The 25247-nt window shown below is 37.3% G+C and overlaps 2 protein-coding genes across 12 annotated transcripts in view; one reads left to right on the forward strand and one right to left on the reverse strand.

Moving 5' to 3' along the window:
- Positions 1-17931, forward strand: part of LOC127658656 (ras-associated and pleckstrin homology domains-containing protein 1-like) — a 173682-nt gene extending 155751 nt beyond the window's left edge. Inside the window, exon 16 of the mRNA XM_052148044.1 lies at positions 17814-17931. Within this exon, the coding sequence (XP_052004004.1) occupies positions 17814-17830 (17 nt within the window). The 3' untranslated portion in view covers positions 17831-17931. The remainder of the gene's footprint in view (positions 1-17813) is intronic.
- Positions 1-25247, reverse strand: part of LOC127658657 (abl interactor 2-like) — a 54675-nt gene that overhangs the window by 21473 nt on the left and 7955 nt on the right. For all 11 annotated transcript variants that reach the window (XM_052148059.1, XM_052148056.1, XM_052148058.1 and 8 more), the window contains exon 2: positions 5021-5188. In XM_052148059.1, the coding sequence (XP_052004019.1) occupies positions 5021-5188 (168 nt within the window). The remainder of the gene's footprint in view (positions 1-5020; positions 5189-25247) is intronic.

A 25247-nucleotide genomic window follows, 5' to 3' on the forward strand; every position in this document is an offset into this window, starting at 1 on the left:
CTTTTGGACATCAAACAGCCAGCAGCCTGATGGCACCCATTTGCTTGCATTGTATTGGCAAACTGAGCTGAAACCTGCTTATAAAAATCTTCACTTCGGTTCTGCTGAGGAAGGAAAGTCATCCACATCTGGGATGGCTTAAAGGGAAGTACAGTGCTGTGGAAAAGTAATTGGCCCCATCCAGATTTCATCTGTTTTGTGTATATCTCAAAAACATTCTAACATAAAACAAAGGCAGTTGGAGTAAACACAAAATACACTTTTTAAATTATAAATGTTATTTTAAGCAAAAAAAAATATCCAATACCAACTGGGCCTGTGTGAAAAAGTATTTGACCTCTTAATTAATGATTCTCCAAATCTATGAAACTGAATTCATAATGGGATGCAGCTGGACTAGACACATCCAGGCCTGATTACTGCCGGTCATGTTCAATCAAATCAACACCTAAATAGAACTTTTCAGCAGCTTGTAGTTGGCTAAAAGATCTAACCCAGTAGCACACTATGCCAAGGTCAAAAGAAATTCCAGAAATTATGAGAAAAATACATCAGTCTGGGAAGGGATACAAAGCTATTTCAAAAGCTCTGGGACTTCAGAGAACAACAGTGAGAGCCATTATCTCCAAATGGAGAAAACTTGGCACAGTAGTGAACCTTCCCAGAAGTGGCCGAACTTCCAAAAGTCCTCCAAGGAGCACAGCGACTACTCATCCAGGAAGTCACAAAAAAGCCAAGGACAACATCAAAGGAACTGCAGGCCTCTCTTGCATCAAAGGTCACTATTCATGACTCAACTATCAGAAAGACACTGGCCAAAAATGCCATTCATGGAGGAGTTGCAAGACTAACCACAAAAGGAACTTTTGGAAGACAGGGGTCCTGTTACATCTGGCGTAAATCAAACCCATAATTCCGCAAAAAGAACATCATACCTACAGTCAAGCATAGTGGTGGTAGTGTGACGGTGTGGGGATGCATTGCTGCTTCAGGGCCAGGTCGACTTGCAATAATTGAGTGAAACATTAATTCTGCTCTCTACCAGAAAATCCTAAAGGAGCACGTCCGGACCTTAGTCCGTGAGTTGAAGCTCAAGCACAACTGGATTATGCAGCAAGATAATGATTCAAACCATAGGAGTAAGTCCACCTCTGAATGGCTCAAAAGAAGCTAAATTAAAGTTTTGGAGTGGCCAAGTCAGAGTCCTGATTTGAACCCAACAGAGATGCTGTTGCAGGACCTTAAATGGGCAGTTTATGCACGAAAACTCTCCAATGTGGCTGAACTAAAGCAGTTCTGCATAGAAGAGTGGGCCCAATTTCCACCATAGTGTTGTGAAAGACTGATCTCCAGTTATCGGTAGTGTTTGGTTGCAGTTGTTGCTGCTGAAGATGGCACAACCAGCTATTAAATTTAGGGGCAGTTTTCACATGGGTGATATAGGTGTTGGATACATTTTTTGCTTCAATAAAAAAAAAAAAAATAATAATATTATATTATATTATATTATATTATATTATATTATATTTATATAGAAATCAGTACTGTAAATCACGAGAATAAATAATTTTTGGGTGAACTAATCCTTTAAGGGATTTGCACTGAGTAGCACCGGCCACAGTGAAATCTCACTAGTCCAAAATCCTGCTCCTCATTACTGACTGTCTGTCTGTCTGTCCTCTTTGGAAGTGAAACTGCTGCCTAACGTGACAAATTACCTGACGCTGAAAACTTCACCTGGTTAGGAAAATATTGATTTTGGCGCAAGACCCCTTGACCAACATAAATGGACTTGAGGAAAAAACAAAATGCAATATAAAATGTGTAGAATATGGCCCCTTCATATTTAAGGAAGAAAGCCACACAAAACTCAGTATGCTATGCTGTGAACCAGAGTGAAGCTGTGAGAGGCCTGTAAATCCCTATTGGCCGAGTACTGGTTCATTTCACACAACAATTTTCATGTAAAAAGCATTTTACAAGGATTGAAGGACCGATTACTGCAGGATCTGCTGTGCTAGTGTGTTTAATGTTGTCTGTATAATGACGGCTGTTGAATAAAAAAATAAAACATTTAAAAGGAAAAAAGAACAAGGGAAATAAACCCCCATAAATAAATGTTTTTCAGCATAAAGTTACAGTGATATGGTAATAATACAGGAAGAGACGGAGGGGAGAATGGCAAAAAAGGAAACAAAGAGTGCTTTAAAAAGTGAAATGATGGGAAAAGCTTTCTTTTGAGCAGATGCTGTGGAACAAAAGTAGATTTTTCCAAGGCACATCTTCTCTAAGGCTGAGTGTTGGGTCTGTATAAAATACTCAAAGGCAATGTAATATTTAAGCTGAGGCTCAAAACAAAAAGGAATTTTTAAAGCACTACAGAGACAGTGTTTACAGTTTTGAGAAAATTATCTTGCAAATGGCTTTGTTATCTTGGCATATTATGCTGGCATGGGAAGAAGTCTTTTAACACCAAAATGGTTTCACACTTTAGCGGTTAGCAACACTGAATATAGTCTATTATGTTTCCTAAAGCATCTCATTAGATTAATTTTGAAATCCTTGTGTCCCACCTCAAGTGTGTAAGAGCGTTAAAGTTTTATTCATGTCTCGTTTAAAATTCAGTGCCAAAAATGGCGTCAAAGTTGGCAAGTTCAATTCAATGCAACAGTTCAAACTGATTGATACATTTATTCATAGCTCTGATTTACTGATTCATACCAAAAACATTCATGAAAGTCCCTATGTGGTATTTTCCATTTAATAAAATGTTTTAGTAAAATATTGGTAGGTACATATACAATTTATGTGATAGCAGGAATCTGACGCGGTGCGAGCTGCGAGACTACGTAAAATAAATAAATAAATAAATAGATAATGCAGACAGAATGTCCAAATACATCCTGTGAGAACAGGACATATTGATTATATGAGAATAATACAAGCATTTATTAGACAATACTAAAAGTGGCTAGAAGTAAATGTATAACTTGTCTGCCACATTACTGCAATACACTGCAATCTGAATATCAATTATGTATTATTTAAACAGAATCATCTTTATTTGGAGAGCTCTCAGCAAATATTGATTTATGATTAATTAATCGGCACGTCATGTAATTAATCGATTGACAGCCCTAGAATTAAAACATCATTTTTGAGAAACTACATTTTTAGCGGTCACCCTAAACTCCTCACAAAGCAACATGAGGTCATAGAACAAGGCGCATGTGTGTGGTCCCTTGTCCAGTTTACAGTGGTATCCAGAGGCCCGGAAGATGTTCAAACTCAATGTTTGTGTGTAATGTAACAATCCAGATGTGTAGACACAGCAAGGAATTTTCCAGAGAGAAAGAGAGAGAGAGAAAGAGTGTGTGTGTTTTGGTCATATATTTGGCTGGCACAGACTATAAAAGCAGTTTCAACAGAACATACAGTTACAGTGCAGATGAACTTAAGCTCACATCTCTTCTCCTTCATGCACATGGTTGCACTACAAGATGCTGTTTATTTACAGACTCAATAATATCCAGCTACTCCAAGTGACTGGACAAGCTTTTATTGAAGCAATAAGTCACCATTGTTAAATAAACTAACTTTAAATATTGCATTATTGATACAATAATAATGTGAAGGGATAGCAAAAATAATGAGACTAAAAACAATTCAAGACGGCTGATTTTAACAAAGAAAAATCTTTTACACTTACAGGCATAATCGAGTGTGCATCTTTAAAATAATAGTTAATTCAAAAATGAAAATTCTCTCATCATTTACTCACAGATCTGTATGACTTTCTCTCTTCTGCAGAACACAAACAAAGATTTTAAGAAGAATATTTCACCTCTGTAGGTCCATACATTTCAAGTCAACAGGGTCAAAATAAACATTAAACGCTTTAAAGGCAACATAAACTATAAGACTCCAGTGGTTAAATCTATATCTTCTGAAGTGATATGATATGTGTGGGTGAGAAACAGATTAATAAGTATTTCTTTCTTTTTTATTACTATAAATCTCCAGTTTCACATTCTTCTTTTTTGTTTTTGGCGATTTGCATTTTTCGCGCATGTCGCCGCCTACTGGGCAGGGAGGAGATTTTACTGTAAAAAAAAAAAGACTTAAATAATTATCTGTTTCTCACCCACACATATCATATCTCTTCAGAAGACATTTATTGAACTACACAGCCTTTATGTGCTTTTGAGATTCAAAGTTCTGGCCACTATTCACTATTCTGTAGGTCCATTTAAATTGTATGGACCTACAGAGCTTAAATATTCTTCTAAATATCTTCATTTGTGTTCAGCAGATGAAAGAAAGTCATACATATCTGGTATAGCATGAGGATGAGAAAATGATGAGAGAATTTTCATTTTTGGGTGAACTATTCCTTTAACTGTAGATTATATATTTTTGTAGGCACTGGTGTACGTTTATCCAATTTGAATGTGGCTCCTCCAATCAGATTTTAGAGTCATAATCTGTTAATTGTTTTCCATTTATCAGTATTAGTCCTATTATCCCCCAACATACTCTTTTTTTTTTAATCCCCTTTCTACCAATTTTCCCACTACTTAGTTGGTCCTTGTGGTGGCACTTTTACTCATCTCAATCTGGGGGCGGAGGACAAGTCTCAGTTGTCTCTGCTTCTGAGACAGTCAATCCGCCCATTTTATCACGTGGCTCGCTATGCATGACATCACAGAGACAACACATACGGAGGCTCATGCTACCCTCTGCAATCCATGCACAACTAACCACATGCCCCTATGAGAGTGAGAAACACTAATCGCGACCACAAGGAGGTTAACCGGGCCAATTTGGTTGCTTAGGAGACCTAGCTGGAGTCACTCAGCATGCCCTGGATTCGAACTCGTGACTCCAGGGGTGGTAGTCAGCATCAATACTCGCTGAACTACCCAGGCCCCCAACATACTTTTTAAACTTCTATTCCCTTAAGTAAAAAGATCCCATAGTGTGAAACAGTGTTAATGGTGTGGGTGTGTGGCTAGGTTACCTGAGAGATGTGGTTGATGGAGGACTCCATGCGGCGTAGCTGGGATGCCTGAATATCGAGCATTTGGAGCACATTGTTGGCGAGTGTGTTGATCAGGTAGGCCACGCTGGCCAGGGACTGAGTTGTGTAGTTCTTGGTTTCCTCTAGAGCGATATGTTTATCTTGAGACTGATGGAGGGGAAAAAAAAGTTAAGTTAGCACACTATAAAGTCTGTCCAGCCAATCAAAGCAGCTTAAGAATGAGAGTACCCTTATCAACTAAAAACACTCAAAATATGACATATATATATATATACATACACATATATATACACATATATATATATATACACATATATACATATATACATATATACATATATATATATATATATATACATATATATGATATATATATATATATATATATATATATATATATATATATATATATATATACACACATACATACATACATACATACATATATTTATTATATTATATATATATTTTTATTATATTATATTATATTATATATATATATATATATATATATATATACATATATATATACATACACACACACACACATACATATACACACTAGGGCTGTCAAAATTGCTCAAAAATGACATTCGAATATTCCCTCTAAAAAAAACACATATATTCGAACTATTCGAATATCTGGTTGCGCATTTGGTCAATGACGCGCATTACGTCAATAACAGGACAAATTAATACAAAGAGACATAACTATTTGTATAGGTAGTTTATTTAAGTTTAAACATATTTGACAACGTATTACCTACACAAAAACAAGTAAATCAACTAATGGCCAAGACCTCACTCTCGCTCGCACGCGCAGGCACTCTTTCTCTCTCTCTCGCCCTCACGCTCTCTAGCATAACGGTTTAAAAGAACAACAACAATAAACAAATGTTGAGTGCTGATCAAGAGTTTTGTGCAAGCAATATAAGGTCGCGACTCTTGTCCCAAATATAGCAGGCTTCATTCAGTGATTAAAACAAATTATTAACATTAATTGAAGTTTTACAGTATATAGAACCGACATTGAACGCTCCGAGCGAGCTGTGCTGTGGTAAACATGGAACTTTTCCTTGACATGAAACGGTAAATAATCAAACCAGTGGAAGCCTGCAGTGCATGAAACTGCTGTATCTAACCTACCTTATTCATGCAACATCTATTCAGTCAGTACAGTAGCCTTACATTTTAGTCATGTTTCTGTTTAACGTTAAATAAAATGAGGCACACAATCCGAGAAATGTGACAACAAAGACCCCTCAGGCAGCACGCCCACTCGCAAAGCAGACAGCCGCGACATCTGCTACCACGGGCGCTGTTTTTTTCCACATTCGAATATTAATTTTCACCTTCGAATTTCTGTTTTTAAAACTATTCGAATATATATTCGAATTTAGAATATTCGTTGACAGCCCTAATACACACACACACATATTTTGAAATATATTATTTCTTAAAATCTCAATATTTATCTTTTAATCTATTCCTTGTCTCAGTGGATAAGTAAAGATTTTCACTAAATATTTCCAGCATTGCTTGCGCAATGTGGATGTGCTATGACTTTGATGAACAATTTTCTACAGAAACCCAGTTCACTTCTTTTTAATAAATGAACAACATTAATTCACTCAGAATAAGTAGACATTTTATCAAACCAGAATGAAATTGAACTGACAAGTACGATACGTCAATATTTAAGCAGATTTTTTACAAAAGTAGTAGAAAATGCTCACAATAAGGATGTTTGCAAAAACTATTTCAAAAACAGATTTCTTTGTTTTCTGTATTTTCAGAAGGACATTGAACATTGTAAAAGTCAAATTGAATCGGTCCATTCATCTGAGGTCTTCTGAAACTTGAACTGCTGATACAGGCCAATGAAAAACTGACTGTATTATCAACTGGACGTTTGGATAGGCCAGTCGAGTGTGTGGAATGTCAGGATCTAAGCATTTCTTCTTCTGTGACATTAGGCTGCACAGTCACATGGGCTTTGATCCCTAAGCTGACAGAGAGAAAGTGTGTGTGTGTGTGTGTGTGTGTGTGTGTGTGCGTGTACGTGCAATTTCTGTCTTTGTCCCAGGGCAGTGCCAGGAGGGAACAGTCACCTCTCACATACTTCTGACTATGGTCTATATTGTAGATGTTAAGCTACTGTAACACACATTCAGCTAACTCCAAATGACAACAGATCTTGTGGAACCTAAAAGGACCGTTCAGACTGAACATATACTTGCACTAAAAAGCTAGACTCAGCACAACAAATAGAACCGTAAATAGGTGTCTGAAGACATGTTTTTAAAATTTGATGGGTCTTTCTTGTTCTTCACTCAGTCAAAAAGACGCTTGAAACAACTGAGCAAAGACATACCATTTGCGAACATTCAGACACCGGCTACACCTTTGGGGGGGAGAGGCATTTAGAGGAGCATTTACTGTAAATATGAGGATACATAAGATCACATGTAAAACCTTAACTCCGTGATTCTCAAATTGTTTTGGTCATGCCCACTACGAGTAGAATTCACATGAGATCAGTAAAAGATGCCGTTTTAACCACTCGATAATGATTTAAAGAAATATAAATGCAGATGGTTGTGTGTAATTTGTCATGTTTACATTCTCTATTCATGGCGTTAAGGCACCTACATCCTATGCACAACTATATGCACCGTTATACTCTGTTATTGTAATTTAGGATGACACTGATATGATACTACTGCAAACATGGGTGCATAACTGAGTGTTAATGTTCAGAATACAGACAAAAGAATGACGATAGACATATCTCACTTTGGGCAGATGTGTGAATGGTTTTCAGTGCAGATCCACGAGTGAAGCAGCTTATCAATCCTACAGATGTAGGTACATTTGCATCAGATTGCTATTGCACACCTGTGTGTTCATGTTGACTGATAGTAACTGATAAACGTAAACAAAATTAGTTGTTGTCTCAAAGTAGATGGAGCTCCAGGTCACACCTACCGATGAAACTAACACCAAAACACCTTTGTTTTGGCCAGACTATCTTCTAAAAGACATCACACTTGTTCAATCTTCGATTTTGTATGAAGTGTTCCGGGGCCTTAAAGGGATACAAAATTCTCTCATTATTTACCCATGATAACCCAGGTGTGTATGATTTTTTTTCTTAACCAGAATACATCTGAAGAAAAATTTAAAAATATCTTGGCTCAGTCGGTCCTTAAAATGCCCAGAAGTACTAACTTCATCAGCGCATACGCACATTGCTCGCACACCAAATGACAAACTCGCGCCCAGTCTGTTCTCTGCTCGCACACCAAATAGTCTGGTAGGAAGGGGGGGTTCACCTGCACCCGAAAGGTATATTTTTTTAACCTAGTTTTTTGTAATCCTTAACGCCGGTTTCACACTGCACGCGTTAGCAGCGCGTAAGCAGCGCAGGAGCAGTGCGTACGGTGAGCGGAAGCAGGACACGCGCGTTTTGCTTTCATACTGGCAGCGTTTGACGCGTGCGGCGTGTTTACAGACAAAGTAGGCTACTCTATAATGTTGGCATTGCTTTATTTCGTTTTCAAATACATTTATATTATATTATTATAATAATATTAATATAATATTATATAACTTTTGGTTCATCTTTGTTTTTGTTGACCGTGTAGTGCGAGTTGTTGATAGAAGGAAGGCCATCGCGCTGTATTTGCTATCACGAAGACTAAGGAAAAGACGCAGATTTTGGGTTCACTCCATGAACTGACGAAGGAGAGAATATGGTGCATATTACCATCTTGTCGCCGAACTCCGTCTTGACCGTGACCGACACCTAAACTACTTCAGGATGAATGCAGAGCAAGTGGATCACATTCTTTCCCTGATTGGAGGCCAACTAAAGGCAAACAACAAACTACAGGCAGTCCATTGAACCCAAGCAGCGACTTGCAGTTACATCTGCTTCTCTTATTTATGTGTGCTTACTGTGTGCAAAATGTAAATAAATGCTTACATTTGTTGTTTCTTGGAGAAAGATTTTTTATTTAGATTGTTGAAATGTCTGATACACATCTAATTTACAAACATTACCCATCATGAACATCTTAAAGATAATTCATAAATGTGTGTAATAACAAACAGCACAGTTTCTCGAAAATTCAACAAAATCATGCATACTGAATGTGTGCTATAATAACATGTCTATTCTATTTCACTTTCTATATTGAGTTAAGTTGTTTGGGCCAGGGAAAGGTTGTCAAAAACACTTTTAAATTACTTACCAAGAGCTACTGCAACTTCATCCCATGCCTTTTCCTTTGCCTGTGAGTCTTTATAAAGCATATTTCGTGGATCATAAATAACTGAACGTTTCTCAACCTCCACAATGAGACGAGTGTCGTCCATTATTATATTTTCAGGTGCACTCGACCATGCCACCACGTGCTTTTGTTTATGATTGTCAGCATGACATCCTTATGACAAATATATATATATATATATATATATATATATATATATATATATATTAGTTATGTGTATATACATTTATACATTAAATTAATCTAACTTAAACTAAACTGGCAGTATAAATTATTTAAACTTGTTTTTGTAGTTTGGGCAACAAGTTTGTTTTTGGACATTTGTTATCTTTTTAAATTGATGAAGGTCATTTGATTGACTGTTTAAAACACAATAGATATCATCAATGCGCTTTTGGTAACTGCTGTGTATTTTTGCCATGATCAATGCATTGTCACTTTAATTCAGCGTAAGCCGCGCGTCAAAAATAGACAGGACGCCGAAACGATCGCGGCACTGCTGCTCCTGCTACGCGCTGCCGCGCCGCCTCTGCGTGCGGTGTAAATGCTCTAATCTGTTAACATGGGCGCCGAATAAAATACGCGCTGCTTACGCGTGCAGTGTGAAACCGACGTTAAGGTGTCTAGAAAAGGAATTTTGATGTTCCCCACGCAAATTATTGTCCCATATGTGATTTTTTGTATCATCTTTTGTGTCCGTGCTTGATTTTTGGCTGCGGAAAATGAAAATTTTAAATCTACATAGAATCTGAACAATACATCCTACAGACACAATCTACCCCATTTTGTCTTCGTCTTTGCATGAGGAATTGATAGATATGACGATTGTCATGATTAGATGATGTATAGTGCATAAAACCTCAAATAAACACCAAAATATTAAAAAAAAATGGTGACATTGGATCACTGGAACTCCTCCCCTATGGACCCTATTGATATATGTTTTCTAACTTTTGTATTTTTACAGTCTTTAAGATGTCTAAGAAGCAAATGTTGATGATCCCCACCTGAAATATTGTCACATGTACGTCTTTTCTGGCTATATTGGTTGCCACCCTGGATATCCAAAAAAGCAAAAAAGAACATTTACATAGGCAGTCTGTTTTTCTCCTTTAGTTTTCGATTTGATAGATATCCTTCAGTCCGCTTCAGTGCGGACACTTGGTACAGACATTAGCAGTGAGTCTTGTGAACGTAAAGAATACAGTCCAGCTCCTTTTGGTTGAATATATTCACACAGATATGAGGGGAGCAGACGCAGAATACCCTTATAAATAAACATACACCAATGACTGAGTCTACCATTCTCCAGTGCTGTCCAGCCCACACGTGTGTAAAGTTCACAGTGGTGTGTGCGAGGCTTACAGTTTGTGATAAACCTCAATGCGGCATGGTAAACAGAGTCCAGTGGTTTCAATACTTGGGTCGGGGCATTCATATAAATGAGGTCACCATAATCCGGAATGGGTGTAAATGTTGCAGCTACAAGTTTCTTTTTTGCATTGAAAGAAAAACATAGCCTATTTCTAAAATAAAAACCAATTTTCAGTCTCAGTTTCCTAACCAAATGTTCAACATGTCCTTTAAAACTAAGACTGTCATCAACTAAAATACCTAAATATTTAAAAGATTTAACTCTTTCAATTTCTGCCCCTTGAAGAGTGACAATTGGAGGACTTATGTGCAGATTGCTCTTTGCATTTGTGAATAACATCAACTTGCTCTTATTTGCATTTAAAGCAAGATCCAGTTGTAGAAACATATTCTGAACTTTGTTAAAAGCATTTTGTAATGTAGGAACACAGGCACTAAGAGTTTTTGCAAAGCTGTAGATAACCATATCATCAGCATAAAAATGGTAATTGGTGTCCACAAGATCCTTGCCAACATTGTTCACATAGATAGTAAATAAAAGTGGCCCCAAAACAGAGCCTTGGGGCACTCCTTTAGTTAAGGAAAGAATATTAGAGCAGGTATTATCTGATTTAACACATTGGGACCTGTCAGTGAGATAATTACAGATCCATCCAACTGCCTTTTTAGATAATCCAATATTGATCAGTCTCTCTTTGAGTAAACTGTGGTTTACAGAGTCAAAGGCTTTTGACAAATCAATAAAAAGCGCTGCACAATGTTGCTTATTGTCAAGAGCTGTTGAGATATCGTTGATCACCTTCAATGTTGCTGTTATGGTACTATGACCTTTCCTAAAGCCTGACTGGAATTTGCATAAAATGTTGTTGGAATACAAAAATTCTTTCAACTGTTCATTTAGTAAAGATTCCAAAATTTTTGATAAGATGCAAAGTTTTGAAATTGGCCTATAGTTATTAACAATTTTTCGATCACCACCTTTGAATAATGGTGTGACAAAAGCTGATTTCCAAATTTTGGGAATGTGCATAGTAGTCAAACTTAAGTTAAAAATATCAGTCAAAGGTTTTGCTATTAAATCTGCTGCAATTTTTTAAAAATACGGATCAATTAAATCAGGTCCTTGTGGTTTACGTGCATCCAATGATTGTAGTGCTTTGCGGACTTGACACAAAGTAAAAGGCTGAAAACTAAATGTTGATGCATCAGAGGGTTGTTCCGGAACAGTCCCAGTGTTGCTTAAATTTATGGAGGGTGTAGATAAAATAAAATATTGGTTGAAACAATTTACCATTTCAACTTTATCATAAATATTTGGTGAGTTATAGACAATGTAATTTGGCAAGACCTGTGAGTTATTTTCTACAGTGAGAGATTTTATTGTTTTCCAAAATCTTTTAGGGTCATTAAGACTATCAGTTGTAGTTGACAAGTAGAATTTAGACTTGGCATTTTTAATTTGAGAGGAACTTTTATTTCTTAATTTTCTGAAATTATCCCAATCGCATTTTAAACCAGTTTTTCTTGCTTTCGTCCACGCTAAGTTCCTCTCATGTAAAGCATTTGCCAAATCTGGAGTAAACCAAGTTAAATGTTGCTATGGCTTTTTCAGCTATTAAACTCTCAGCAGTGTTGATGTTAACCCATTTCTGGGCACACTGAACAAATGATGCCCAACTTGTTTGAGAAAATAAGGTTATTGGGCTTTTTGCCTTAGAAGCAACATGTATACAGCACTTCATATTGTCGCCAACCCACTGTCAATCGCATCCCGCTTTGTTGTTATGCAGTGTATGTAAATAAATTAGGTGACAAAAGAGGTCTTCTGACGGTAAGTGCACAATGTATAGTATAGTTTGTGTAGACAAAAAGTATATAAAGCATATTTTAATAGCAGGATTTCGTTATCAAGAGAGCAACGTTACGGTATCAACTATGTTGGTTGTCAGGGAGATGTGACAGGTTGTCAAGGAGACGGGTGATTTGTTTACGTTTTCTGACTCTACGATTTAGTAGTCCTACAAATGTGCATGCTAATCATCCTCAAAAAAGAGAAGGGAGATATCGATGGTGAGTCTGAAAAATATACTCCTCTACCAAGTTTGAAGCTGCCTTGAAGACATTAGGGAAAAAGAAAGTCAACACTGTTATACTATAATAGCTAATTGGCTAGTTGGTGATCATTGCTAATCATGCCCAAGTCAAAGTCTAAGTCAAAGAAACCCAAGGAAGAAAATGATAGTGAGTCTGAAGAGTTCAATCCTGCTACAAAGAAATCCAAGAGATGATGGTGTCAAATCAAAAGACCATGGTCCTGAAAATTGTATTTTACATGTACATGGCTTTGAGCATGCAGATTTCACACCACTTAGTAAGATTAAAGGGTCTGCTACTGACAAGCTGGCTCTGCTACATAGCATTCGTGATAGACGTCTCCAAGAAGCTCTTGATTTGCCGTTTTGCATGGATGATGTCTGTAATCTCATTCCAGAGAGTCTTGTAGGTGCCAATTTAGAAACAACTGGCTATCATCGAGCCTGCTACCAAAAGTTTACAAAGAACCAGGGACGCTTACAGGAAAGACCTACTGTGACATCTCAGCAAGCTTCAACATCACGCTCACCGCGTAAATGTGGGTCCTCCTCAGCTAAGCAGCTGTTCCCCCCAGAGTGTGTCTTCTGTGGAAAGCTGGAAGTGAAAGTATTGGGAAAGACCGAACGATGCATCAAGTTCCCAGTATATAAGGCTAAGGACGGAGTATTGAAGGAGCCTACATGGAAACAGATTATGCCTCAAGCCTATGAACTTGGACTTCACCGTCTACATCGCATGGTGCAAGGTGAGGACCTTTTTGCGAGAGAAGCAAATTACCATCAGTCATGTCGCAAGTCATTCAACCTGAAATATGCAAACCATAACACATCCCGAGGTAAAGCCCTTGCTACCAACCCTGTCAGTGAAACAGAGCAGACTACCATGGCTGCTGCACATCAGATGTCATTTAATGCTGTACTTGATGTCATTCAAGATCAAGTGATAAGACAGAACAAGATTGTACGGCTTGCATCACTGCGTCTTGTCTACACCCAAGAGTTGGAGAGAAATGGCTTCCCCAATCCCGAGTACAGAAGTGAGAAACTGAAGAGAAGCATGAGGGGATTGAGAAGCATGAGGGGATTGGCATTTCTATGGTCACAGCAGATTTGAAGGGTTGTATCACCCATAGCTTGATATTCAGTGCTAGCTTATCCATCTCAGATGCAGTGAGAAATGCATATGAGATGGGGAGCACGGACAAGTATGAAGATGTGGCCCTTCTTCTTCGTGGTACAATCAAGAAGACATACAGAAAGTCAAATTCTCTTCCTTGGCCTCCCACAGCTGATGATCTGGTCATGTCCTTGGATGACCTCCTCCCATCTAATCTCATGAGGTTCCTGACCCTCATGATTTCTGGTGATGCTGACTTGGAGAAGAGTGAGAAGACAAGACGCCTTGTGCTGTCTATAAGTCAGGTATGACAACTCTCCACTTTGGTATATTTTTTGTTTTTCAATATTGCATATGTTTTATTTTGTGTACACTATAGTTGCTTGAACACTTCAATGATAATTGCTTTCTTTATTATTTTAGGACATCTGCCGTGCTGTGACAAAGGGAGAGTGGAAGTTGCCTAAGCATATCCTCCTCTGTACCACTATACGTCACCTTTATCGCAGTAAACTACTGACTACTATTCTTAGTAGGCTAGGTCACTGTGAAACTAACGACTTTGGCTTGGAACTTGAGACCGCTCTAACCAAGGCTCTCAATGAGGTTTCCATCTCTCTCGGCCCACAAATTATTACTGGTGAGGGAAACTATGTGTTTCATCTCGAGTGGGACAATCTGAACAAAATAACGACAAACATTCATGGCTCAAATGTGTTGAACTGGACCGGTGAGAACATGATACAGGAGGTGAAACCTGGATTTGATGCCCCCAACTCTCTGGAAATTCCACGAATGCTCCCACTCTACGAGCGGAACAAGACATGCTCTCTTAAGGTAGACATACCTGAGACCCTAAACACCGTCCATATCTATAGCCGAGTCGGCCCCAAATTTCCTGAGGGAGCAGTTTTTACTCCGCCCACAGCAAACAACAAAGTCTTAGTATTAATGCTGAACATAGGTATTGATACATTGTGACTTTGTAATACTATAATTATTTATGTCCTCAGAAAACTTGGTGATCAGTGGAGCCAGATATAGTGGAGGACATCGAGGCATTTACATGTGTAATGTATGGCCAGGCCCGCGAAAAATCTGTGAACAACGTGCGCAGCATCATGCTGAAAAAAATGATTGGAGAGGATAATACGCTTACCACCAGATCCAAGGTGGATCTGTCACGGCTTCCGCCCTGCAGAGACAACCTGGTCCCACACATCAACCGTGTCAACCACCGTCTGGCCATCTACAAGAGAGCAGCCACACCAATATTCTTGTGTCCCAAGCCCCATGATCCTGGCCAAGGCTGGGAAAAGACTGATGAGGGTACCCTGGAACCAGTGTGGTCTTGTGGACCTATCCTCCCTACTTCACTCACTGACTTGCTGAAGGAAACAGTCGAGGAGATGGATGGAGATGGTGAAGAAGATGAGGAGCAAGAGATTGATTATGAAGACCTGCTCTATGATGAATAGACATCATTGCCCTTGACCTTTTGACCTTTGATTAGAATCACTTTTTTCTATTTCAGTTTATTATAATGGGGATTTGTTATACCCTATATATACTGTACACATATTTGACTATATGAGTGGTTTTCTGTTTTGTTTCAATAAATATAATACCAATATAACGGTTTGAATAGTAACTCCTTATTATGGGAGATGTTCATTTGGACCAACATGTGACAATATTTCAGGTGGGGATCATCAACATTTGCTTCTTAGACATCTTAAAGACTGTAAAAATACAAAAGTTAGAAAACATATATCAATAGGGTCCATAGGGGAGGAGTTGCAGTGATCCAATGTCACCATTTTTTTTTTATTTTTTGGTGTTTATTTTAGTTTTTATGCACTATACATCATCTAATCATTACAATCCTCATATCTATCAATTCCTCATGCAAAGACGAAGAGAAAATGGGGTAGATTGTGTCTGTAGGATGTATTGTTCAGATTCTATGTAGCCAAAAATTTTAATTTTCCGCAGCCAAAAATCAAGCACGGACACAAAAGATGATACAAAAAATCACATATGGGACAACAATTTGCGTGGGGAACATCAAAATTCCTTTTCTAGACACCTTAAGGATTACAAAAAACTAGGTTAAAAAAATATACCTTTCGGGTGCAGGTGAACCCCCCCTTCCTACCCTACTAAAATGACAAACTCACGCCCAGTCTGTTCTCTGCTATCTGCATCACCATGAGTGTTACTATATTAAAATCATTCTGTTACCGCAAACCTTGCGATATACTTATCGCAATATTTACATTTGTGCAATGCATATTGCGATAGGGCTGCAAATTATAGCAAAAAATCCAAATGTATGATTATTGCCCTTGATATTATAGTCGCAATTATTTATGTCGATTAAAATATTAAATTACCGTGACTTCACAAAGCAAGCAATTGTGTGGTTCTTCAGAGTAGCAAATTTCAATGGTGGATATGAGCTGCACTCCAGTTTCTTTTAAGCATCTCTTAAGCATTATATGGTATTGTATTTTATATTGTAATAATATTTATTATGGTAAGGCAAAAACATTTTTTGTATTTTTGATTGCCAGCCAGAATTCAGAGTATTGAAATTTGAAATATGTCTTAATAAGTAAGTTTTAGTTACATTTAAATGCTGTTTTGGTTAAAGCAGGTATTTAAATTGTATGCTGTATAATATAAATATGGTATGTAATATGATCTAAAAATAATATGAATGTTTAGATTATATTTTAACTAGTGTTTATGCTGCCTCATTATCATCAACAAAGCTTGTGCTTGCAAATATGTGTTCAGGTTAAATGAGTAAAATTCACTTTAAATATGCCCATATTAGAAAATCATCATCTTATAACGATTTCTGAAGGATCATGTGACACTGAAGACTGCAGTAATGATGCTGAAAATTCAGCTTTGATCACAAATTGCATTTTACAATATATTCAAATAGAAAACTGTTCTTCAAAATATAAATTTATTTTGGATCAAATAAATACAGCCTTGGCGAGAAGAGACTTCTTTTAAACGGTAGTGTAGGTCTAAAATTAAGTCTTTATGTAAAGAAAATGTAGTCAGATTACTTCTTTTAACTTAAAACTTGATTTTGATCATTGAGTCTCCTCACATTCATTCTCTTTGTCACATTCCTCATTGATAGGCCCAGGGAGGGGCTTTTGTCTCCTCAGGTGTGAATTACAATCAATATTCATGGTAGTTCACGCCTCCTAGCATATTACCTTTCTAACACTAAAAGTGTCTTACAAAAGTTAAATTACTATATTGTTTTGTATGAATGAGTGATCAGGATGGTTTTCACATCATTTTGGAGCAAAAACTCTAGGCTACAAGATCCAGTTCTCAAAAGTATGTGTTATATGGCCTTATTTCAATGACTTAAACATTTAGTTTTTTCAAAAAACATACATAAACCTTATTTTCTCAAAAATACAAATATGTAAACATGTTGCTCACATATTATTGTAGCCCAGTTTTTGCTGAATACAGTGTTATTAGACTTTAGCCATTAATATGTTTTTAAGCAACTGAAAAAAGCACAAATGTCAAGGCATGTCAAAACTTTTCAAGGGCCCAAAACACCCTCAGACCCCAGAGGGTTAAACTCGGGGGCCCCCTTAGGGCTGGGTGTACTGGGTGTATTTGTATGGCTATATACTGTAAGAGGGGAGGACTGCTTTGTTATTTATAAGTGAGAAATTGGGCTATATACAACGATCAGTAATAAAAGTAATGGAAATGAAATCTTAAAAGGTTTTAACCATTGTTATTACATTTGCAATGCAGCCAAGGTGAGTTTTTGAGGAAAGTATTTAGACCAGACTCAAACAGGTGTTGTCTAATAATATAGGCTCTCCTTGACCTCTCCACAGGACTGAAACTGGTCTGAAGGGCAAGTCTGGGAGAGGTTATGTCCAGCACTGACTGATGACTGCATTGTTTGAGCTCTTTTCTTTGAAATAAATGGGACTGAATGAGAACAGCACTACAGAATAGAAGAGCAGGTAATTTACAGCCCATCCTTCCTTGATAGACACATACAGCGTACATCTCTCCTTTACAAATGGATGCAGGGCTCATGGGTAATTACACAGTACTGAAGCCACTAATGACTGTTCAGCAAAATTCTCACAGCACTGACCACATCAGACGAAAACACTCTGACTGATCTTCCAGAGAATGACTCAAATAATTACACTCTGAAAATGAACAGGTGGCAAGAACAAGAGATGCTAATGACACTTTTGTTCCTCGTGTAAATACACAGATATCACAGCTCTTTTTCAGCATAACAGAAACCTCTCAAAAAGGCCTCTTTTCACAGTAACAGCCTCCGAAACACTGTGTCAGACTGGTTTGTGCATGTGTGTTGGGGAGTAACAAAGCAGTGATGCTCCTTATTTGTCTTTTTTTTTCTCTCTCCGAAGTGTGACAGTAGCTCAGCTGTTTTCAAAGCAAAAAGTCTTAATGATTCTTCAGTGTGAATTATTTCGCTGATGCGGATGAGACACCAAGCTAAAACACTCTTGACAGTGTTTCCTGCACCAACATCCAGAAGCTCTGAAACAGTGCAATTGAATCAGCAGCATGAAACATACAGTGTGTGACCAGTGTAGTCCAATTAACAAACACTTTGAGTTGGTTCTTTTGAATTTACCCAGCAAAACATACAATGCTACATCCTAAAAGAATGACTCTTATCTGCCAGTTCTTTTTAGTGAATGGAAAAACTGGTCCATGCATACTGTACTAATGATCAAATTTGTGTTAAGCCCACGGAGTACGAGAAGTGGTGGTAGCACGTGGAAAATCTAAATATATTTTGCGATTAAAATACGATTAATTGTGCAGCCCTAGGCCAATCACGATTTCTACCTCAAGGTTAATTAAACATATCCGTCTCCAATATTAGTGAGCTAGCAAATGGAAATTATCAGTGAGGTAAAGTTGCAAATTGTTGCTCATTTTTATAATAGTCTGCGTCTCCAGATGCCAGACCAAATCACAAGCGCTTCTGAAGTCTATTTTCACCTCACCAATCGTGCTCTTAAGAAGTTCGCCACTAACCAATCACTTTAGGGCATGTGCTGAAACATGGAGCACCAGATGTTTACAAGTATGTTTCGTTTGTGCATTTCTTTAATTGATTTACATGAGGCTCGCATCAGAAAGCTGGAACATGCTGCCTTTGTAGACTATATACTGAGGTATGATGAAAATCAGGTACCTTTCAAACTGTTTCCTTAAGAATTTACTGACTATGCAGCAACTGACTATGCAGCAAGTCAGCTGAATAAACTTCGGTTGCAGCATGGTGTTAGTTGTTTTAGAACGGTTCTGTGCTCAATAGGCATGAATTCCATCTCGTGCTCTCATTATATATTATACACAGAACAGCTGTGCTACAAGTTCGGTTCAGTTCATGCGCATCGCTAACGTGTGTTGACAGTGTAAAAAGTACTCCAGATTTACCTCATTAAACATTTGCTTAATTTCAGCTATGTTTGGCCATTAATTTACAAGTGTCTAAAAAACTTAAGCACAAGGGTTTTGTGGGTCAAGGAGTAGATGGGAGCATTTCACCATGTTTAAATGGAGCACCATAGCCTGTCAAAACTGTTGTCAACAGAAACATTCAAACTTCTGTTTTATTTTTTACATCAAAAAGTCTGGAGACCATTTGGTATTGCCACCTGCTAAATTATTACATATAATATTATTACTATTATTATTTCAATAATATATTTAAATAATTTAAAGAGAACTTCCACCAATCAGACACGACATTAAAATCACTTACCTAATACTGTGTAGGCCCCCCTCGAGCTGCCAAAACAGCACCAACATGCATCTCTGAATAGCTTTCTGAGATGATATGGTGTAAAAAAAAAAAAAAAAAAAAAAAACAACATCCAGTGAGTGCCAGTTCTGCGGACCGAAATGCCTTTTTGATGAGAGAGGTGGTAAACAAAGAATGGCCAGACTGGTTCAAACGGACAAAGTCTATGGGCTCTCAGATAACGGCTCTTTACAATTGTGGTGAGAAGAATATCATCTCAGAATGCTATTCTGAGATGCGGGTTGTTGGCGCTGTTTTGGCATCATGAGGGGGACCTACACAATATTAGGCAGGTGGTTTTAATGTTGTGGTTGATCGGTGTCAGTGTGAAAACCATTATACTGGAAGCATGGGCAAAACAATACTTCATTTTGGTCAAAAGGAATCGTTTACTAGTTTGCAGTTTTAACTTGATCTTTTTCAACATGAGTTGCTGTTTAATGTAATTTTTTTTACATTTTAGAATCAATAGCAACAGTATTTGTTTTTTTTTGTTTGTCCATATCGTGCAGCCCTGCTGAAAATGAATTTTTTTTTTCATTTAAATGAAACCTCAAAAGGGCAGAATAATCTTGATTAATAATCATGATTAAAATTTATAGCAAAAGTGATGGTTGACAAAGTGATAACCGTAACAAGCATCCAAAACACTGTAGCATCATGGCGGATTTGAACAGGCCAGCACTCACTGGAAGCTTGATGTTGTTATGCTAATAAAGATCCTTATTGTTTTTGTGCCAGATTAATTTCTCTTTTTTTTCTAAATATAAATTAAAACAATGAATCAGATAATTGTATTACTTGGAAGATAAAGCTCCCATAAATAGTTTTAACATGCATACCACTCTTCCAAAAGGCTAGCTTGACTGTTGTTTAACTTTGAAATAAGTAGCTTGTCACTAGCCAAGCAAACAGTTTAAAAGTAGAGCCCCCAACACTGGTGTGTTGTCACGTGACCATGGTCGAGGATGTATCGCAGATGTGGAACACTTAACTGAAAATCAAGCAGCCCACACGTCTCTCCTCCTACACAGAGATATTAGTCACCCTTTCATCTTCACCAGCATATGAACACAGAGGTGAATTTGAGAAGAAGCAGTCTCTACCTCAATCAGATGTTCTCTCGATTCTGTAAGAGAACTCTGGATCTTGAAACCATAAATGCTGCCTGTCCCACAAGCACAAAAAAAAAAAAAAAAAAAAAAAGACAAGTGCTGGTCTAGATGACAAAGACTTCCTCACAGAGAGTAATACGGTCACTGAATATGGCACGTAAGAGTGATTTGAGCAGGTAAAATTTATGGGTGTCATTTGAAATAACTGTGGCAACCTGGGGAACAGCAAGCAGGTTCAGAGACAGATAAAGGGAACTATATGGACAATACTAGAGGCTGGCCGATTAATCGGCCGATTTTTTAACATAATCGGCAAATATCCAAGTATATCAAGCCGATTATTAGGCAGGCGCATCTGTGGGCAGCCGTGTGCTGTTGTGGAACACGTGTTCGACGCACGCTGCCCCTAGAGTCATTTTCCAGCAGAGTGAGCAGACTCCAGTGCTAAGTTCCTTGGAGAAAACGGTAAGGATTAAATTTGTATAACTTCTTTATATTTAATTAAAAACCTTTGATATTTTACTGCCAACTTCGAGAAAAAATGTGACATGACATTCGGCTACTTTGGATATTGATAACGTAGTTGAAGTTGCATTATCACAGCAGAAGGGTTGCTATCATGTCACAATAAGTAAGCAAGAATTTTGCAATTACAGACAGTGAATCTGAGACTTTTATTTGTTCTGTTTGTGTGTCTTATATTTGAGAGGGTTGTCACTCAATGCAGAGAAATAAGTAATACAAAAGATACCAACGCACTATAGGCTAGTGAAGGACTGGCTTTGGTAAGCTCGGACATTACCGGTTCTGCTGTCGGTACTGGAGAAATTAAGAAAATACATTCTTTATTGCTATAAAGAGAAAGTTATTTTATCTCGCCAGCCATTTCTATGTATAATAATATGAAACCATTTGTCTGTGATGCAATTTAGCTATTCGCAGTCAGAGAGAGAGAGAGCTCTCTCACGCGGTGCCACAGCGAGCACAAAATGAGCCCTGCATAATGAGTGACAGAACTAAACATCCAAACATAGCCTGGTTTAGATCTGTGATATTAGTCTGATTTTATTTTATATTTCGCCTTCCAAAGATTATAAAAAGAATATTTATACATAAGCCGCATTCTGTCTAGCACAACTTCCTTCCCTTCACAGCGGTGCACTGACATTTCTCCCTAAAATTCAAACTTAACGTCAGAATCAGCACGATCGGTGATTGTTGTAAAATGCAGTCTAGCTACTGTTGCAAAATTGCGGGACGTGTTTAATAATAAAAAGAGCGCAAGAGATACCGTTCCTAAGGCGGCGCGTGCTCCAAAACACACCGCAAAGAGACAAGCAAAGTATAGGCTACTTTGGGTTTCATGTGCGCGTCTAAACGATCAAATATACACAAATATGTCAAAATGACCAGCTTGGAGATTCACTTAAACACAGTTTATGTCTTAAATGGATGGAGTTATGGAAATATTTGGGAGAAAATATGCTGCATCAGGAGCCTATTAGATCTGAACTCGGTCTTAAAGGGGAAGCAGTCTAATAAACATGCTGACGATTGAGCCATTACTGCGAATCAAACAACAAAAAGGCAAAGAGAAAATCACTTACAGCTCTTGAATGAATAACTTCTGCATTAATAAGCATTAATCTAGCTATGATAAACTATGCAGTGTTATTTTACAATTGATTACTTTATTAGATTTCTTTTTAGACCACACCTGAACAGTAACGTTAGTAGACCTTCCTGAAATTAAATCACTGTGCCTATATAACGTTTATCTTTGTGTAATATATATATATATACACATACACGTGTCTGGATTGCCATTTAATTAAAGCTGCATTTGGATCTCAACCTTCGTGTCTCGGAGCAGTTCGTAACACCTGCTTTATTTAATATATTTGTTATACATTATTTATACAATATGTTTTTACATTATACATTTTTAATTTAAGTGTACAAGTGCAGATTGGTCAAGTGTTCAATAAATGTATTTGTTGAGAAATTGTCTATCTTAAGTAATTATTTGTGTTACATTTTATCTAATCTAACAACTAGGGACCAGTGTGATTGGTTTTGGGACAGTTGATGAAACAGCTACATACATACTCAGACCAGTGCTCAACTGTCAGTTTGTCTTAGAAGGGCCAGCATAAAATGCCTGATTGTTAGGGATAGGAATGACAGTTTAACAATTCCGGTATCTATAAAGATTCCATTCCAAATTCTTTTAGTACTTTTGGAGGATGAAATATTTAAAAATGAAAAAATGCAGACCTACTGACCTAAGCAGCACATTACCAAAATTATTCATATTTTAATAGAAAATATTAAACAAGATTTTTAAATTAAGTCATTTCATGATAATTTTTTTAATAAACATTTGGTAGTTTTTTTTTTTTTTATAATAATTTTACATTTGTACATTAGTTAATGCATTAAGTATCATGAAATAACAATTAACATTTTTTTTTCTTCTCCATGTTAGTTAATTAAAAAAAAATATATTGTTCACTGTTAGTTCATAGTGCATTAACATCTGCATATTTTAATTTAAAATTGCATTAGTAAATGTTGAAATTAACATTAATCAGGATTAAAGGAGACCTATTATGCAAAATTCACTTTTACATGGTGTTTGTACATAAATGTGAGTCAGCAGTGTGTACCGTACACAACCACCCTACAATGTTAAAAGTCCACCTTTCTTATATTTCTATTAATCAAAAACAGTGTGTCAAAATGAATGGTTTTCGTTTCTGCTCTAAAGTGACGTCACGTTAGATCAGGCCTCGCCCACGACTGGTGAAGGACTCCACCCTATTATCATAGATCCCCTGAGTGATCTACTACGCACAGTCTGGCATTGTTTTCCTCACTGGAGCAGACACAGTAAGAAAAATGTCTCAGCTTTGTAAGTGTCATAAGTGTTCTGTTGTTGGCTGTAAAAGTGAAGATAAGAGTCTTCATGTACTCCTGGCATCAGAGTCACTGAAGACGCAGTGGAAAAGTTTTGTTTTTGAAGGTAATGTGCCCCAAAACATAAAAAAAATGTGTGTATGTTTGTGCAAATCATTTTACCCCAGACTGCTTTGTGAATGAGTGTCAATATTAAGCAGGATTTTCCAAAAATGTGATTCTCATGCATGGATCACTACCAACTGTTCGTGTTCCATCCATCCATCCATCCATCCATATATCCAATATATATTTTCATACATATCTGGCTGAACTCTGGTTTTTAAGCAGTCAGTCATATTGGTTCTTATTTGTTGCTGCTGCAGAATCTGAAGCACGAGCTGTAAAGGCACAGGGGCGGGGAGCAGCATCTGTCGTGTATTTTGAGCTGAAACTTCACAGACACATTCTGGGGACTTTTATTGCATCTTCTAAAAAGGGGCATAATAGGTCTCCTTTAATAAACACTGAAAAAGACAAGTATCGTTTATTGTTAGTTCGTGTTAACTAACGTTGTTCACTAATGTTAAGATGTTAACAGAAAGCGGCGTTCTGAAACGTCATGTAAACAAGAACGCTGATTTCCTCATGGCGTTTAAGGGATTAAGAAAAAAGTGGTTTAACACACCAAGGTTTTCCCGGAGAACACAGCTTATTGTGGTCACAAATACATGAGCGTCAATCTGAAGGGTTTTTGCAGTGTGTGCTTGCATGTGTGGAATGGACAGGCATAACAAATGACAAAGGATGAAGCCCAACAACAGAAAGAATTCAAAATGTTATGTCATTAACTAGTGCTGCTCTGGATCCGTTGCAGTTCGCATATCGTGCTAGAAGAGGCATGGATGATGCATAACTGTTTTTGTTAAATACTCTTCACCATCATTTGGATAAGGGTGGGGTCTTTGCTAGACTTTTCATCAGCATTTAATACAATGCAACCTGATATTTTAGGGAAAAAAGTATTAGTGAGTTTAATCTTAATCAATGACTTGTTTTATGGATTTTTTTTAACAGGAAGAAAGCAGAAGGTCAGGGCAAACAGACTTTTATCAGATACACTATACACTTCACCCCAAGGAAGTGTACTCTCACCAATTTTGTTTATTCTGTACACAAATGATTGCCAAAGTAAACATGTAAACCGTTCAGACACTGAGCAGAATCATGGTTCTGCTCTGCAGGAATTTATTACATTGTGTGACCGTATTAAATTGGAATTGAATGTCTCAAAGACCAAGGAGTTGGTGGTCGATTTTAGAAAAAAATTCTCCTGTGCCAGAACTGGTTCACATCAATGGGGTATAGGTTGACACAGTGGATGAATACAAGCACTTGGGGACAATGTTTGATAAAACATTCAAGCTTGAACAGAACACTGAGGCTATTATTAA

The sequence above is a fragment of the Xyrauchen texanus genome, chromosome 18 (assembly GCF_025860055.1).
Source record: "Xyrauchen texanus isolate HMW12.3.18 chromosome 18, RBS_HiC_50CHRs, whole genome shotgun sequence".
In the NCBI taxonomy this organism is placed as follows: Eukaryota; Metazoa; Chordata; class Actinopteri; order Cypriniformes; family Catostomidae; genus Xyrauchen; species Xyrauchen texanus.